Raw genomic sequence first — 16,711 nt, 5'->3', positions numbered from 1 at the left:
AATACATAAATATTTGAACATATGATCAAATAAAATATATTTTTTTATGAATTCCACATTAATGTACCAAAATAAATTATAGAAATATTCTTCTGCATTCCCAGAATGTGATTCTAAACAGCAAACATTCCTTTATTTTAGATCTTCCTGATATTAAATAAATCAATTAAAAGTAAAACATTATTTAAATCCCCACATTTAGTCATATTTACGGATTTTAACTCACTTTAAGGAAAAATTTAATCAGTAAAATAGTTAAAATAAACAGATTTATTGTCCCAAATAACAAATAGTTTCTATTTACATATCAAACAGAATATTATGTTACATATTATCTATAAATGTAACAATAAACCAGCTCCCAAATATAACAAGGTTTCACAATATGGACTGTTTTCAGATCTGCAGATGAAATAGATTAACATCAATGAGCTCTCATTAATCTAATGTATTTACTGGGATTATAATCTGGTTTTATCTGCTGGAGGTTTCTTCCTGATCATTTTTCCTCCCCACTGTTGCCTCATGTATGCTCAGTGTAAGGGATTGCTGCAGAGTAAACAACACAATGCAAATGAAGCCTAGAAGGTATGATTCCTATAAAGTCAATGACTGGATGCAATCCGCTGGTTTTTCTTAGATGGAAAATAGTAAACCAATTTGTAAACATGCTGCCTCATTTGTATTGACTAATCAGGAATAAGCCCAAGTGAGTCAATTGCTTTCACTCTTTAGTGAATTTCAATGAGTCGACATGTGCTCTGCCCTTCTATATGTATCCAGGCTCTATGATGACAGTCAATGTAAATTGGTTATTGGTGAGTATAAACAGTGCATAATGAGAGCTCTGCGGGACATGAATAACCCCGCTAAGACACACAGGTGGTTTTATATCAGGAGCTCTGAGCTTTAGAATCTGATGGATTAATGCTAAAGATCTTTTATTGTTTTGTTAAAATGAGGACATGAAGGCTGTCTTGATTAGATGACCACCGTACACACGGTGACGTCCACAATGTCCTCTACTCTGTCTAATCTGGCTAACAGAATAACAGTGCACATGGTGTATAAATGATAAACCTAACAGTTTGGTAGTTTGTGTGTTTATTTTTTTAAAGGAAGTTACATATTTTCAGTTTGTGATTAATCTGTTTTAAGGGAAGCTTCAGTTTTGCTGACGAAGATTACTCTCAGATAAAGGATACTAGAAGAGAAGTGCTTCAATTAACCTGTAAATCTTACCTACTTAGCAGGTAAGGGTTCAGTCATTAGTTACCGTGGTAACAGATGGCCAACAGTTGCTGTTTGTGTTCATTGGTGTGTCCTTCTTTCCTTTCAGATGTGCTGTCTTGTTGCTTGTTCTGATGAACAATTCATTCACCAAAGCCAGAGCAGAGGCCGCCTACCGTTCTGGTTTTAACAGCAACATGGGAAGAGTTGAGAAATAATCAGCTTTTACGCTCTAAAGGAGTAAACAAACCAAATAAAAACGCCAGTTGACACAAGATGAGTCCAACATATTTCAAGGCAGAGGCTTGGAGAAAACCAGAGGAAGGGAGGAAACCTTCCTGGTTCCAAATATCAGAAGGTCTACATGAAGCCAGCAGCAGTCTGAAGTTCAGCTGCAGCTGCTAAATTCATCAGAATGGTCCTTTAAATGAGGGGTCTCTGATGATGTCATCGACAAGCCCCTCGTCTCAGTGTGACATCATCAACCGCGATCTGCCCTCGTCGTCCATTCCTTCGCTCGGCCTTTAACAGCACCTGCACACATCATCATCATAACATCAGAGTTATAATTATTATCAGAATTAATAGCATCTTTGATCATTAGAGTTATCATCATCTCCACCATCATCAGTCATCAAAATCAGAATCATCATCATTATTATCTTCAATTCTCCCCATCATTTGGACATCAAAGCATTATCCTCTTAGCTTTTGTCATCATCATAATCACCATCATCATCATCATCATCATCATCATCATCATCATCATCATCAACATCACTTTAAGCTCTATGATCTCGTTCTTCTTCTCGTTCTCTAAACATCATCATTGAAATCACAATCATTATCATCATCATCATTGTTGCCATGTTAAATCACCATTAGAATCGTTTTCATTAGATTTATCACAATTATCTTCATCATTATTATCACCTGAATCATCATCATCATCATCATCATCATCATCACCTTCAGCTCTATTATCTCGGTTTTCTCGTTCTGTAACCATCCTCGTTGACATCACAATCACTATCATCATTGTTGCCATGTTAAATCACCATTAGAATCGTTTTCATTAGATTTATCACAATTATCTTCATCATTTTGATCACCTGAATCATCATCATTACATCTCCACCGACACCAGAATCACCAAAACAAAAATGACCATATCCGTCCTAATCTTTATCAGCACTATTACTATCAAATTATTATCTTTCCTATAATAATAATCATCATTACTATCATGATCTTTATTGTGATTTTTATCATCGGTACCCAAAATAATATGTATTTTCTTTATCATCATTAGAATTATCTAAATGATAATCATTACCGTTAAAATTTATCATTTTTAATGGTGATAAACCATGATCATTTTTATAAACATAATTGTCATCATTTTTATAAATATAATTTTCCTCATTATTATAATTTCTGTCATCATCATGATCTCCATCACCAGCTTTATCATAATTGCATCACAATCATCATAACTTACTTTATCCACAGAATGTGCCTCTAAGGTGACCTGCGTCTGTCTCCACCCGTGTCTACCTGTCCTGCTCCAAACAGCGGCGCCATACCTGGAAGAGCCAATCAGAAGCTAGATTTAATGCAGCAGACTTCAGAGGCATTACCGGTACATTTGTTGGAGGTTATAGCTGTGGTACCTTTGGTCTGGTCCTTTTTTGCGGATAAAGAGCTGCAGCACGCCGAGATGATGCCCCGTCAGCCAATGGGAGAAGGAGAAACACATGTCCCCCTGGTTCCACAGAGGGAGTATCTGGATGGCCAGTCGAGCTCCTCGGATGCTCCTTTGCCCAGGCTTTAGGTCAGCGACAGACAGGTACCGCCCACCTAGGATATTAAACATAAACAGACTGAGTTTAAAGTTCATAGGGACTCTAAAGCTTTCTGGGGGGGGTTCTGTTTGCACCATGGTGCTATTACCTGCAGAACTACCCACAGTTTCCCAGTGCAGGTCTCCCTCTCTGTCCGATATCCAGTCACAGAGTCCATGATCAAAGCTGCAGTGGAGCTCACCAACATCTACAGAAAATCAAAAACATTCGAATTTTTGCCCATTTGTTCCTTTTTGCCTCTAGTTTCTGGAGGAGAACAGGGGTCTAATTCCTAAAAAATTACATAAGATCCACAGTAAAAATATAAATACAAATAACATCCAAAAATGGTTTACCCCACAAAAAAATGATGCATACAGACAAGCAAGCAAATTTCCTTCATAGATCACAATTGTACCTCAAAGATTACATAGAAGGCTCCATCTCATATTTGGCCCTTTTGAGCACCACCATTTAACTAGATAGATAGTTAACGCAAAGCAAAAAGGTAAAGTTTAACAAAGGCAGAAATACGCGTGTTATATTAACCCCACCGAATAAGATAAGAGACAGAAATGTGCTCTACACTGACTGTGATATCTCTGACCCATGATGAATCGCTCGGATTGCTTTTTTCCTAAAGTTGGCTACAGACACAGTTAATAATGGGACTGCTTTTGCACCAATTTTGTTTTTCATAGGTCACACTATTTGTGTGGAAAGTGACATACACAAATTTCAGGCATTTCGTGTAGAGCTTTCCTTGCTTGGTTTGACTCCTTACTAGGGGTGGAACGGTTCACAAAATCCACGGCTCAGTTCAGTTCGCAGTTTCGTGGTTCACGGTTTTCGGTTCAGTATATGTTGATTGTTAGGAAAATCTATTATGTCTTGTATAGTATAACGTGTTGCACAATGCTTGCACACGCACACTGTTTTATCCACCACTTTCTTTCCACCGTCATGGTAGGTCACTCTAAATGCAAAGCGGTCCCATACAGCAGACCTATAAAGTGCTGCTGGTGCGTCTTCCAACTCCTGTTCTTTCCCACTCACTATACCCACACAATTCTCCACAACAACTGATTTTTTTCCCTGCTACACCCGGCTACGCTGCTTCGCTTCTTCTTCTTCTTGTTTACTACTGGTGGTTGGCTTTGGTCACAGCACTGCCACCTTCTGCTCTGGAGTGTAATCGCTTCGCCTATGAGAAAAAGGAGCAGCGCATGAACCGAACGCAACACACGCGAACCGAACCGAGACAATCGAACCGAACGGTTCGGACGGTTTTCATAAACCGTTCCATCCCTACTCCTTTTGTATTTTTATGCATTGTCCAGACTCAGTTCTACCATATAGTTGACATTGCAGCTCACAAAGCTCCTTCTGTTCTCACAGTCTGTGTGATTGTGACAAAATTAAGTCTCTTTCTCTTCCTCAGTTGTTTACACAGTATGTTAAACCTGTTTCAGTTATGCCCCCTACTGCTGCATCTGCCAAACCGCAGTGACTGGAGATCAATGAAGTTACAACTTGAAGGTGAGTGATTTCCTAACCTAAAATTTGTTTTCTTGTATTAAACATTTGGTTCAACCTCCCAAACCCCCACCCACTAACTCCCTTGTTTGCCTAGAGAAACAGAGCTTTAGTTAAAAAAGGAGCACCTACCAGGATCATCGCGAGCGTCCTCGGCTGTGTTTCCCAGCTCGATGTCAAACTCCCAGACCTGGTTGTGCCCCGGATGCCGAGGTACTGAAAGACAGGCATAAACCCAACATTTATCAACCGGTGATGACCATCTACGAAAACTCACTTAATTACCAACCGTTAGATATTTATACAAAATTTACAACTAATTTTGACCATATTTGGTATTTAAATAACTCGTTAAACCTTTACTGTGAGAATAGAAACCAGAAATTAGCCAACTGCTAATACATTTTCTCATCATTCTATAAACTCCTTGAGCTTGTCCTCACTGTGAACATCTCCTCTCTGTCTCTGCGTTACATCCTTGTTGATCCTGTTGTTCAACGTCGTTGTCACCAAGGAGGTGGTGGGCGGGGGCGTAGTCACTATGGCAACCGTAGGCTCAGTAGTAGGCGCAGCAGAGGTTGCAGTAGTTGGAGCAGGTGTGGTAACAGCTGGTGTTTCTGTTCTTGTGGTTGTAGGGATAGTTGTTTCAGGGGGTGTTGTTGGGGATGTAGTTGTCATAGCAACAGTAGTGGGAGCTCGAGAGGTTGTTGCAATGGCAGTGGTTGACAAAGAAGTGGTTGTTTGATAAGATGTAGATGAGACAGTGGTAGAAGTAGCAGTAGGAGTGGCAGTGGTTGTAGGTATGGTGGCAGTGGTTGTAGGTATGGTGGTAGTGGTTGAAAGCATAGTTGTAATTATAGTTGTAGGTGTGGTTGTAGGTGTGGTTGTAGGTATAGTTGATGTGGTTGTAGGTATAGTTGTGGTTGTAGGTATAGTTGTGGTGGTTGTAGGTATGGTTGTGGTTGTAGGTATAGTTGTGGTTGTAGGTATAGTTGTGGTTGTAGGTATAGTTGTGGTGGTTGTAGGTATAGTTGTGGTTGTAGGTATAGTTGTGGTTGTAGCTGTGGTTGTAGTGATGGCAGGAATCGTGGATGTTGTGGCAGTGGTAGAGATGAGGGTTGTAGTCTGGGGTCTGTGTGGCTCTAACATTACTGTGAGGATCCCTAGAAAAGAAAAAATCAAATATGTTAGTAGGGATCATTGCTTCTATGTTGTTCATTTGTTATCTGTGGAAATAAATATTCCAAATGATAATTCAGATTAACTGTGATTGATGATGGCTGGAGTGTTTTTGTTCACATCTTTATTCCTATGTCACCACTGTTGTTTCCATAAAGAGATTATTGAGAACAATGATTTGGTTCTGATCAGGACCCCACCCATGCTGCCTAACGTAAACCACAAATTGGGCCAGTTCTTCTACATTTAGAAAGACAAGATAGAACTGTAATTGTTATTATATGTTCAATTTAACTATGAGAGGCAATCCAGGAAATGACATTTTTGGATATTTAAAAAATCATTTGTAAAAGATGGTGGAAAGTACATATAGTGGTCACTCACAGGAGTTCAACTCAATACTTTGTATTATAACTTTGTTGACAATGATGGTTTCCTGTAAGTTTTTACCGGTTTGCACACACTGTAGCTGGTCTTTTGGCCCATCTCCTCTAGAGGAGTGATGTTTTTTTAAGCTGTCACTGACAAAGTGGTCTTTAAACTCAATACTGAACGTATCTATTGGGTTAATGTCTGGAGACCGGCAGGCCATTCCAGGATTTTAAAATGCGTTTAAGAGAACCAGCCCTTCATTGCCTGTGGGGTCATTATCATAATGGATTCAATTCAATTTAGATTTATCAATATAGCGCCAATTCAAAATGCATGTCATATCAAGGCACTTTACAGCAACAATTCAAGCAGAAGGTTGGTACAAAGTTATTTCATCTAAGGAAAAGCAGCTGATTGCATCAACTCACTGACTCGAAGGCAATAAGTATGCTTGTAGCGACAGTGGAGAGGAAAAACTCCCTTTGAACAGGAAGAAACCTCCAGCAGAACCAGGCTCAGTGTGAGCGGCCATCTGCTGAGGCCCACTGGGGTTCAAGGAGACAAAAGCAGACCCACACATGGCCCCTTTCATTCTTCCTTTAACACCACTTAGTTGTCTAAGCTCCTTTTACAAAATTAAAAAGCACCAAAGCATGATATTTCCACCTCCATGCTTCACAGTGTGGTGCACTTAGGATGCAACTCAGCTTTTCTTTCATCAAACATCATGAGTTTATGTAAAAAAGTTCTGTTTTGGTTTCATCTGACTATGTGATATTCTTCCAATCCTCATCCATATGCTATCATATATGTAAATTCTATGTAGTGCAGTGGGATAGACAGAGAGACAGACAGACAGACAGACAGACAGACAGACAGACAGACAGACTCGCTCAGGTATAGGTAAGTAGAGCTGGTGTTTGTGATGAGGTGTTGTTACCTTTGCATCGTCCATCTTTACATTTGCACTTAGGTGAGGAAGGATTCAGGGAGCAGAAAGGTCGAGTGTCCTTATCTGGTTAGAAACAGAGAAACCATCACTGACCAGCTTTATCTATAATGTCATCATAACCATGTGATCACAAATCAGTGACTCTACAGAGAAGAATATGGTGGAGGTTTCAGGTAGATTTATATTTAAAAGCTGCTTTTTTAGATCATTGTTAGTTATTTATTGGCCAAGGGCCAGAGAGGAAAAGTCCTGTCTGTGTCTTCCCCTAAAAGGTAAGATCTCATCCTTGTTTTTCACAGATTATATGGTCCTGCTGGGTCCCTCCTGCCAAGACCTATATGATTCACCAGGGCCGTTCACAGACAAGTCAGACCTGGAAGGGATGAGAATCAGCTTCTCCAAGTCAGAGGCCGTGGTTCCCGACTGGGAAGAGTTGGCGGGTACCCTGCAGGTTGGAGGAGAGTTCCTGCTTCAAGTGGAGCAGTTCAAGTATCTTAGGCTCCTGTTCATCAATGAGGGGAGAATGGAGCAGGAGACTGATAGACGGATCGGTGTGGCTGATGCTATAATGCAGATGCTGGTTTGTTGTGGTGAAGAGAGAGCTGAGAGAAAAGGCAAAGCTCTCAATGTACCGGACAGATAGTTCCTACCCTCACCTAAGGGCATTAATCTGGATCATAACTGAAAGAATGAGATCCTGGATACAAGCAGCTGAAATGATCTTTCTCCGCAGGGTGGTTGGGATCTATCTTAGTGGGAGGAGGAGGAGTTCAGTCATTAAGGAGAGACTCGGAGTAGAGCTGCATCTCCTCCACATCCAGAGTCAGCTGATGAGGCTTAGACATCTTTTTCAGATGCCCCCTGAACGCCTCTCTAGGGAGGTTTTTTCAGACCAATCCCACCAGGAGGAGGCCTAGGACACGCTGGAGGGACTATGTCTCTCAGATGATCCGGTAACAAATCAGGCTTCTCCCAGCAGAGCTGGAGGAGGTGTCTGGGAAAAGGGAAGTCTGGGAGTCCCTGCTGAGAATGCTGCCCCTGCAACCCGGTCCCGGATGAAAAAGAAGACGAGTACGATTCACTAAAAGCTAATTTGCTCCTATCTAATCATTGTTTTTCTAACTGTTGTTAACAGGTTTTGAATCCTAAGTAGTTTTTCCTACTGAAATAAAATAAATGGCATCAGAATTTGAACTTCAGAGGGAATAAATCAGCAAATAGATCTATGTGACACAGAAACAGGAGGTCAGCTTCTATTTAAAGTCTGCAAGAAACAGGAACTCCAAACTAAATATCTGCATTTGTTTGTTTGTTTTTTTGTTTTTTGTTTTTTTTTTTATGCTTTAAAATCACCTGAAAAATCTAAAATAAAATCCTTGAAAACATTGATTTTAAATGCTAGAAGGTCTGAGAAGGTTGAAAGTACCCGGTTCGATCCCCACAGCCTGCACTCTGAGTCCCTGAGCAAGACCCTTAGCCCCACACTGGGATGGGTTAAATGCAGAGAGTGAATTTCTCCAATGTGAGATTAATAAAGTTCAATTATTTATTTTCAACCCTGTCAAAATCCATCTTAGACCTCTGCTAAACAGAAAGCTCACCCTAGTAAGCTGTTGTTTGTAGAGCTTTGATACTTTGTCGATATCTAGATGTTTTAAGCTTTGCTTAATTATTCATTAGCATTTAAATGCTGATTCGATTGATTATTATTATTAAATAAAATTATAACCTAGAAAAAGACCAGATCCTTTCTACAGTAGATCTTCAGAGGGTGAACTTTCCTCTTTTACATTACTGTAATTACTTTATGTCACAGACAGATACAGTAAAAATACAGTGGAAAAAATCTAAATCTAGATAAGTCATTATTTCTTAAAATAAGTGCATTTCTTCTTGAATTTAGAAGGTAAAAGACATATTTTGCCAATGGAACAAGAAAATTTACATTTAAAATAAGAAAACACAATTACATTGTCTTATTTCAAGTGCATTTTATCTAAATACCTTATTCTAAGAGTAAAAATACTTATTCAATTGGCAAATCATCTGATTTACCTACTCAAATTAAGGGTAAATTCACTTAATTTGACACATTTTTATTTATTTCTAGATCGTTTTTCGAGTGTAGATTAATTTATCAGATTAAGATGGAGGCAACAGTTTAGATTCAGAGGAAAGTAGATCATCTTCTGTAAAGCGAATGGTTCCTTAAAATATTTCATATATTTTTTACATAAAGCTTTAACATTACTGAGCTCTATTTTCACGGCTCTGCTGATCTCCTAATAAAACAAAGGTATTACCGGTATTGTTAAGCTGTACACCAGCAGCTCTGATTCTCTGCGCCCTGTGATGGATTTCAGGACAAGCTGCAGTTTGTTTAACCATCAGGCCAACAGAAGGACCGCTGGAATGTAAACAAAGCAGCAAACAGCCCACATGATGTCGTCCCGGGACAATAGGCTGAACCTGACGGTGAAAGACGAGCTGCTTTCAAAAGCGCCTGCGACACCATGCTAACGTTTTTAGCGACCTATTCACACTCCTACAGTTTAATTCCATTTGTTGGGTTTTATCTGACAGACCAACAGGAAGTGAGGCCAAATTTAAAATACTGTGTTCATCTCACTGACTGGATTGTTCAGAGTTGCAGGTCTTTTGAGTTACAATCTACCTGCTCTGGATCTACAAACTGAAAATTTTCTTTGCAAAAAAACTCAGGCTCAGTAGAATGAAAGAGTGCCATATTAAAAGTCTTCAATTAAATTGAGTTTATGTATACAGGGCCAATTCACAACACATGTCATCTCAAGACACTTTAAAGATATAATTCAACCAGGTCATACGGTGAAACTGATCCAAAGTATTCTATCTAAAGAAAACCAGTTGATTGCATCGACTAAGTTCACACTGCAGGCCTTGATGCTCAATTCCGATTTTTTGTGAAATCCGATTTTTTTGCGTTGCCGTTCATATTTCCAATGCATGCACAGTAGAGGACGCAATGACGTCACAGGCTGCGTGCTCTGCGTTTACGAAAGCAAACATGGACGATAGTACCGGCACGCATCTAGCGATCTTTTCCAACAATAAAAACTCAATCTTTTCACATAAATTAAACATAAATACTGCTCTCCGCATCATCATCTGCCATTGTTGTTGTTTTTCTTGCCGCTTCTGCATAGCAAGACGCAGAATAGTGATCTTTGTCTGGTATTAATGACGTTCAGGTCGGATAATCCGACCTGGCCGTACAGACACAGGTCGCAATTGAAAAGATCAGATTCCTATCGGATTCAGGACCACATAGCCAAGAGGCCTGGGTCGGATTGGAAAAAATCTGATCTGTGTTGTTGAGACTCCCATGAAAAGATCAGATCCAGGTCGCATATGAACCAAAAAAATCGGATTTGGGTCACTTCAGGCTGCAGTGTGAACGTAGCCTTTGACTCTAAGCATGCTTGTAGCGACAGTGGAGAGTAAAAACTCCCTTTTACCAGGAAGAAACCTCCAGCAGAACCAGGCTCAGTGTGAGCGACCATCTGCCGAGGCTTCTAACCAAACCCTTTCAGTTGGACTTGGGTCTGGCCTTTGACTAGGCCATTCTAACACTAGTTAAATATAAACCATCATATCTCTGCCCGACTTTAGGCTATTTGTCCTGCTGGAAGGAGAACCTTCACCCCAGTCTAAGGCTTTCTGCTTCTACCAGGTTTTCCAAGCCTCCCCACAGCATGATGACACCACCACCATGTTTTAATGGTAAGGAAGGTGTTTAAGCATAGCTGCCTGCTGTTTTTCTTTGTCTCCTCTAATGTTCCTGGTCAAACATCTGATGTCAGAAACAGAACATTTGAGTTTGGACTCTTTGAATTTTTGTTACCATGAAAGTGATTCCTACTGAGTTTAATTTGAAAATGATCTGTTGCTATCACTGCTTTGTGCTCCTCTGTTCCTTCAGATGTAAATGAAATTCATTCAATTTGCAGCTGTAGTCTGATCAAATGTTGAAAAATTTAGAGGTATTTCTACTTTTAGAGGACACTCATTACAAAAAAGTTAAAAAAAAAAAAAGTTAAAAGACAATCCACTGGACTTTTTTTTCAAGTTGGAAGATGCTTCGCTTCCCATCCAGGAAGCTTTTTATATTCAACAGACATGGGCACTGTGGAGTCAACAAGTCATCTCCATGTCATGTATTTAATCTACCCAGCCAATTAACCAGGTGAGTCCAATCTGCACAGGTTAATTCACGGTGAAGATTGGACTCACCTGCTTCAGTGGCTGTCAAATACATGACATGGAGATGACTTGTTGACTCCACATTGCCCATGTCTGCTATTCAATTCCTGTATGGCAAGCAAAACATCTTCAAACTTGGAAAATAAAGTCCTGTTTTGGAATGACTATGACCTTGATGACTGATAATCTTCACCAACACATAGATGACAGATACTCTAGATCCGACCCGTTACTGTAACCCAGCCATGCAGCCTCACCGACGCAGGCGTAGCGCCCGTTGATGTACATCAGCTTGAAGCCCAGGTGACATTTACAGAAGAAGCTCCCGAACGTGTTGTAGCACTTCCTGCGACGGGGACACACTCCACCTCCCTGAGAACATTCGTCGATGTCTGCAGAGAGGAAAAGTCAGCCATGATAAAACAACAACAGAAAGGTTCCCTGAGCTCAGGACCAGAGACTGACCCACACAGGAGCGTCTGTCTGGGCCCAGCCGTAACCCCGGAGACGGACAGGTACACCGCACCTCGCCTTTCATCACCTCACAGCCGTACTGGCAGTTGGCATGGTAACAGGTTCTGACATCTAGAGGAAAAGGCCGAGGCATTACATCAGATATGTGGGAATCAGGTATGTGGAAAATAATCTGCAAACAGGAAGAGAGGGAAGAGTTTCTGACTCCTGCAGCTGCCGTCGGGCTGCAGAGCGTATCCGTCCAGACAGTAACACTTGTAGCTGCCCGGCGTGTTCATGCAGCGGTGCTTGCAGGGCCGAGGCTTCACGCCGCACTCGTTCAGGTCTGAAACGCACACATAAGCAGAGGAAGGGGGTCAGAGGTCAAACATTAACCCGAGAGCTCCTCGTCTTCTCTTTTCATTCCTGACGTTGGTTTGTTGGATTAACCTCTGACCTCCAGCCCACTTAGTGAGCAGGAGAGCTTTCAGAGTGTGTCTGCATGTATTACTATTCCTGTGGGGACCTTAAGGTCCTCAGAGACTCAAAAATAAGAGCAGTTTGTATAAAGAGAGACACCTTGAGTTTTCAGAGGATGCTTAGTGTTTTAACCAGGGTCCTCAGATGGTTAAACCAGTGACTGCATCGTGTCCCTGAGCGCCCTCCCAAACATGGGTGTTATATTACACGCTGCCGGGGTGTGAGGTAGCGACCAGTTGCTGTTCAAAGTCAGGATATGAGTCAGAATGAAGCCTCTAATCAGTGATGCTGTGGGTTTGGTGTGTATCAGTGGGTGGAGTGAGTGTGCTGGAGCTGATCTTAGATTAAGGAGGCGTGTCTCTGTGCATTTTTTTCTTTTTTGAGGGGTTCAGGTAAGACACGCCCTCAAAGGTCAACCAAGCATCACAAGAATGCGTCTGTCGACTCTTATTATATGAAAACACAGCAAGAATGGTCTCCTTGAGACCAACATCTGGATCTTCTGGGTCCAGATGTCCAGAGTAGCACCCAGTCCTTCACCTCTACATGGAAACTCTAGGTTACCTTGGTTACAGGCTTTGCCGGTGTATCCAGGGCGACATTTGCATCTGTCCGGTCCAACGCAGTCTCCATGTTTACAGCCCTGCGGACAGTCAGCTACACACACACAGAGAGAGAGAGGGGGGGGGGTTAATGTAAAAAAAGTGAGGGCTTCATCGTGTATGAACATGTAAAAGTGACTGACTCAGGATCAACTTTCAGACCAGCATCTAATCCTCCTGGAAGCCGCTCATGTTCGACACGTTTTAGCTCATTAACAGTAAAACCCAAACAGATCCTTCAGGCTCAGGACGCGTTTCCAAGCAGCTGCCGGTTTCACATAAATAATCCGTCAGACAACATGCGGTTTGTATGGGTTTGTGTTGACAGGCGGTCTCCCTCGTCTCGGCGCGTTTGTCTGCCGCACAGCAAGAAGACCTCCTAATCTCTGCAGGTGGTCTAACTGGAACAGCTTTTTCTGATTTTGGCTGCTTCACTTTTTATCAGAGCAAATGAACAGGGCTGCAACTAAGAGCCAGAGCTGCACATTACAGCAGGTAAAACCTGGGATATTAACAGGCTGACAGGGCGTAATGTAATAGTTGGTAGGATGTCATATTTCATGTATGGACGCGCTGCACAGTGTCCATAAAAGGGACATTTGAGATTGTATAGTATATAGTATCTTCCTGCATCACTCAGCTTAATGTTACATTTAAAAAAAATCTTACTATTAAAACCATTTCCTGCCAAGCAGAATATTTCCGCCCCTATTTAATTGTTTGAATCAGAGGATGCAGTGATAGAAGCCGAGCTTGATGTGGATTCCTGTGTTAGGACTTGATAATAATCAACTTTATAAATTTTTTTTTGTCATTTATCAAAACACTGAAATAAAATCAATTAATCAGTTTTGGAATGAAAACTCATTGTTTATTTTAAGCCATATTGCTCAGCCCTGATCTGCATTAAGTCCACCTTAAGTACAAATAAGCAGGATTAAAGTGAGCCTTACATTTCCTAATTGGTTAACATGATGGATGGGAATTAGCTATATGCAACCCAGACAATATTCAGAATGGTCTGGGTTGATTTTAGTAGATGTTATTATTGCAGTTTTCATTTTAGAACATGACAAAGTGTTATTTTCAATAAGGAAATTAAGATCCAAGCAGATAATCTTCAACCTAACAGATGCATTGTAGTTTAGCTGATCATCCGATGAGAAGAGTTTAGCTAACATCTCTTTGGGAATCACCTGTTTGCAGGTAAAACTCTTTTCTTTGAGAATCAAACTGTGTCTTCTCATTACCCCAGTGGGCCTCAGCAGATGGCCGCTCACACTGAGCCTGGTTCTGCTGGAGGTTTCTTCCTGTTAAAAGGGGAGTTTTTCCTCTCCGCTGTCGCTACAAGCATGCTTAGTGTGAGGGATTGCCTTCGAATCAATGAATTGATGCAATCAACTGGTTTTCCTTAGATAGAAAACGTTGAATCAATCTGACTGGATGATCTGGTTGAACTGTAAAGTGACCTGAGATGACATGTGTTGTGAATTGGCGCTATATAAATAAATTGAATTGAAATGAATTGAATCCATAACCCATGTAAATTAATATTGTTTAATAATCAGGATCCCGCAGAGCTTTAGCTTCAAAAAGTTAAACATTATGCTGATGACACTCAGATTTATTTATTGGTAAAGGAATGTGTCAATTTAACTCATCTTCATACTTCTGTCAAAGATTAAACCTAAGATTATTTTCTTTTATTAAAGTGTGAGGACCAGTGTCTCAAAGTTTTCTTTTCTTTGTTATCTGTAATGCTGAGCCTAACAGCAGAAAGAAAACAGTCAGATGAAAGAAAAGAAGTAGCAACTAGTTTGTTTCACTAAGTGAATTTTTTTTACTTCCAGAATAACAATTCTTCATTATGACCAACACAATGATAAAACAGGTAAGGATTCATGTCCTTCTTTCTTTAAGGTGTTTCCTTTTCTTTTTAAGCACTTTAAACAAACCAGAGCACTATGTGTCGACCACTGTGGTCCAACTGACCCAGAAACATACATTTGTTGCTTACATCATGCGTACTGACATGGAGATGACTTAATCCTGTTGTTTTTCCTTCAGGTTTTAAGAGTGGAGGTGTGAAAAACACCCACGCACAGTTTTTATTCCACTGTTAAATGTTACATTGTTTGACTATAAAAGGTAAAACGAGCTGCAGCTTTCTGGAGTGAGGCTCAACGCTCGGATTCCAACAGAAAAATGAAGGGATTACAAGATAATCCCCCATCAATGCATCAGAGTGTTCGTCCTTAAACTCTATCTGTTACATGAAAAGGTGAGGCAAAGACCAGGGTGTCTGCTGGTAGGTTTACAGACCAATGGAAAGTGGGAGATTTCAGATGTGCTGCATTTATTGAACAGGAAAAATTAGATCAGATTTATCAAGATTAGATCCGTTAATTACCAATTAGAGGGAATCCTGGATTATAGCAGCCCATAGATTGGTGCATCTTGACTTCCAAAGACTTATGAATGATGTGTGGAGATATGTTGGGGGTGCAGCATACAGAGGTACTTTGAGGTCTTCTTTTAAAGAGTCAGAGAAGAATAATCTGGGGTTAATCCCACTTTATTCTTTATTCAATAATAAACGAGAAAAAATTGAGCCTTTCAGGCTTCTTTTTAAAGGTTCAAATAAATAGGGCCACTGAATCTTTGATCAGCTCCCAGAGTTAATTATCTTTATAGCAGGCCAACCCAGTGTCAGCCCTCGGGGGGCGCCGTCCTGCAGGTTTCAGAGGTTTTTCTGCTTCAGCACAGCTGATTCTGATTATTGCAGTTTAGAAAAATCCTGTTAATCATCAATCCGTGTACGGTTCGTTTTTAGTTTTTTTTTTTTTTCGTTTTAAAACAAAAACGAAAAAACAAAACAAGCATGTGGTTTTTTTGTTTTTCCGTTTTTAAACGAAACTTAAAAAAACGGCATTTGCAAAAATGAAAAAAAGGGTACGTTTTGGGATTTTTTTAACTGCAATGGCAACCAAAGACAAACTTTTATTTTGTTGTTAATTCAACCGACCTTATGGCAGAACCGGAAATGAAGACCTGAACTCCCAACACAAAACTTTTTTAGTTACCACTAGGTGGCGGTAATGTACGCCTTCAATTTCTTGCCAAGTGCCATTACAATCCACAAGAAGAAGAACCTTTTCAGTTAGCACTACCAACATGGAAACGTTTAGCTCTGTTCGAAATCCTCCAAGGACGCGGTCTACCTAGACCTGGATCCTTCGAAGTCCTTGAAAATAAGAAGACCGGAAGAGTTTTGGCTGTGAATTCGACCAGGTCTACCCTTCGGTGGGTTTTACCGCTGTAGGCTATGTTAGTTAGCAACCGTGAAAGTTGACACACAAAGCAGGAAAAGAATGAAAACCGAAACTTTCAAAACTGTTCATCTAAATTTTCATTTAGATAGCAAAACAAAACTCAAACGCTGTTGATTTTCTATTAATTCCATTTTTCATTTTTTCGATTTAGGTTTTAAAAACAGAAAAACCGCATGCTCGTTTGTTTTTTCGTTTTTGTTTTGAAACGAAAAAACCAAAGAACGAACCATAGCCTACACGGATTATCATCTATCAAAGGAAACTTGCTGTGCTGAAGCAGGGAAACCTCCAAAACCTGCAGGCCAGCAGTAACCTGACTCCGCCAGATGGATTTACTCCGCATATCCATCTGGAAACCTTCCGTTGAAGTAATTTTGGGAAGGGGCGAAAATACTGGTTAGCTGATTGGCCTATGTTGGTGATAGACGGGCCATATAAACCAATCAGATCAACGAAGCATATGACGTAACAGAGCAACGATGAAAACAC

General features: G+C 40.5%; 1 protein-coding gene across 1 annotated transcript in view; it reads right to left on the bottom strand.

The window, feature by feature from the left end:
* Nucleotides 1-259: 259 nt before the first annotated feature.
* Nucleotides 260-16,711, bottom strand: part of LOC107099064 (nephronectin-like) — a 19,713-nt gene continuing 3,261 nt past the window's right edge. The window contains exons 3-13 of the mRNA XM_015397032.1: nt 12,853-12,945; nt 12,035-12,154; nt 11,821-11,940; nt 11,613-11,747; nt 7,102-7,176; nt 5,054-5,773; nt 4,743-4,826; nt 3,184-3,282; nt 2,904-3,090; nt 2,732-2,816; nt 260-1,764 (exon numbers count right to left, since the gene is read on the bottom strand). Coding sequence (XP_015252518.1) covers nt 1,678-1,764; nt 2,732-2,816; nt 2,904-3,090; nt 3,184-3,282; nt 4,743-4,826; nt 5,054-5,773; nt 7,102-7,176; nt 11,613-11,747; nt 11,821-11,940; nt 12,035-12,154; nt 12,853-12,945 — 1,805 coding nt within the window. The 3' untranslated portion in view covers nt 260-1,677. The remainder of the gene's footprint in view (nt 1,765-2,731; nt 2,817-2,903; nt 3,091-3,183; nt 3,283-4,742; nt 4,827-5,053; nt 5,774-7,101; nt 7,177-11,612; nt 11,748-11,820; nt 11,941-12,034; nt 12,155-12,852; nt 12,946-16,711) is intronic.

Source organism: Cyprinodon variegatus, unplaced genomic scaffold, assembly GCF_000732505.1.
Source record: "Cyprinodon variegatus isolate N-32 unplaced genomic scaffold, C_variegatus-1.0 Scaffold835, whole genome shotgun sequence".
Taxonomy (NCBI): Eukaryota; Metazoa; Chordata; class Actinopteri; order Cyprinodontiformes; family Cyprinodontidae; genus Cyprinodon; species Cyprinodon variegatus.
This window is presented reverse-complemented; position numbering and strand designations above follow the sequence as displayed.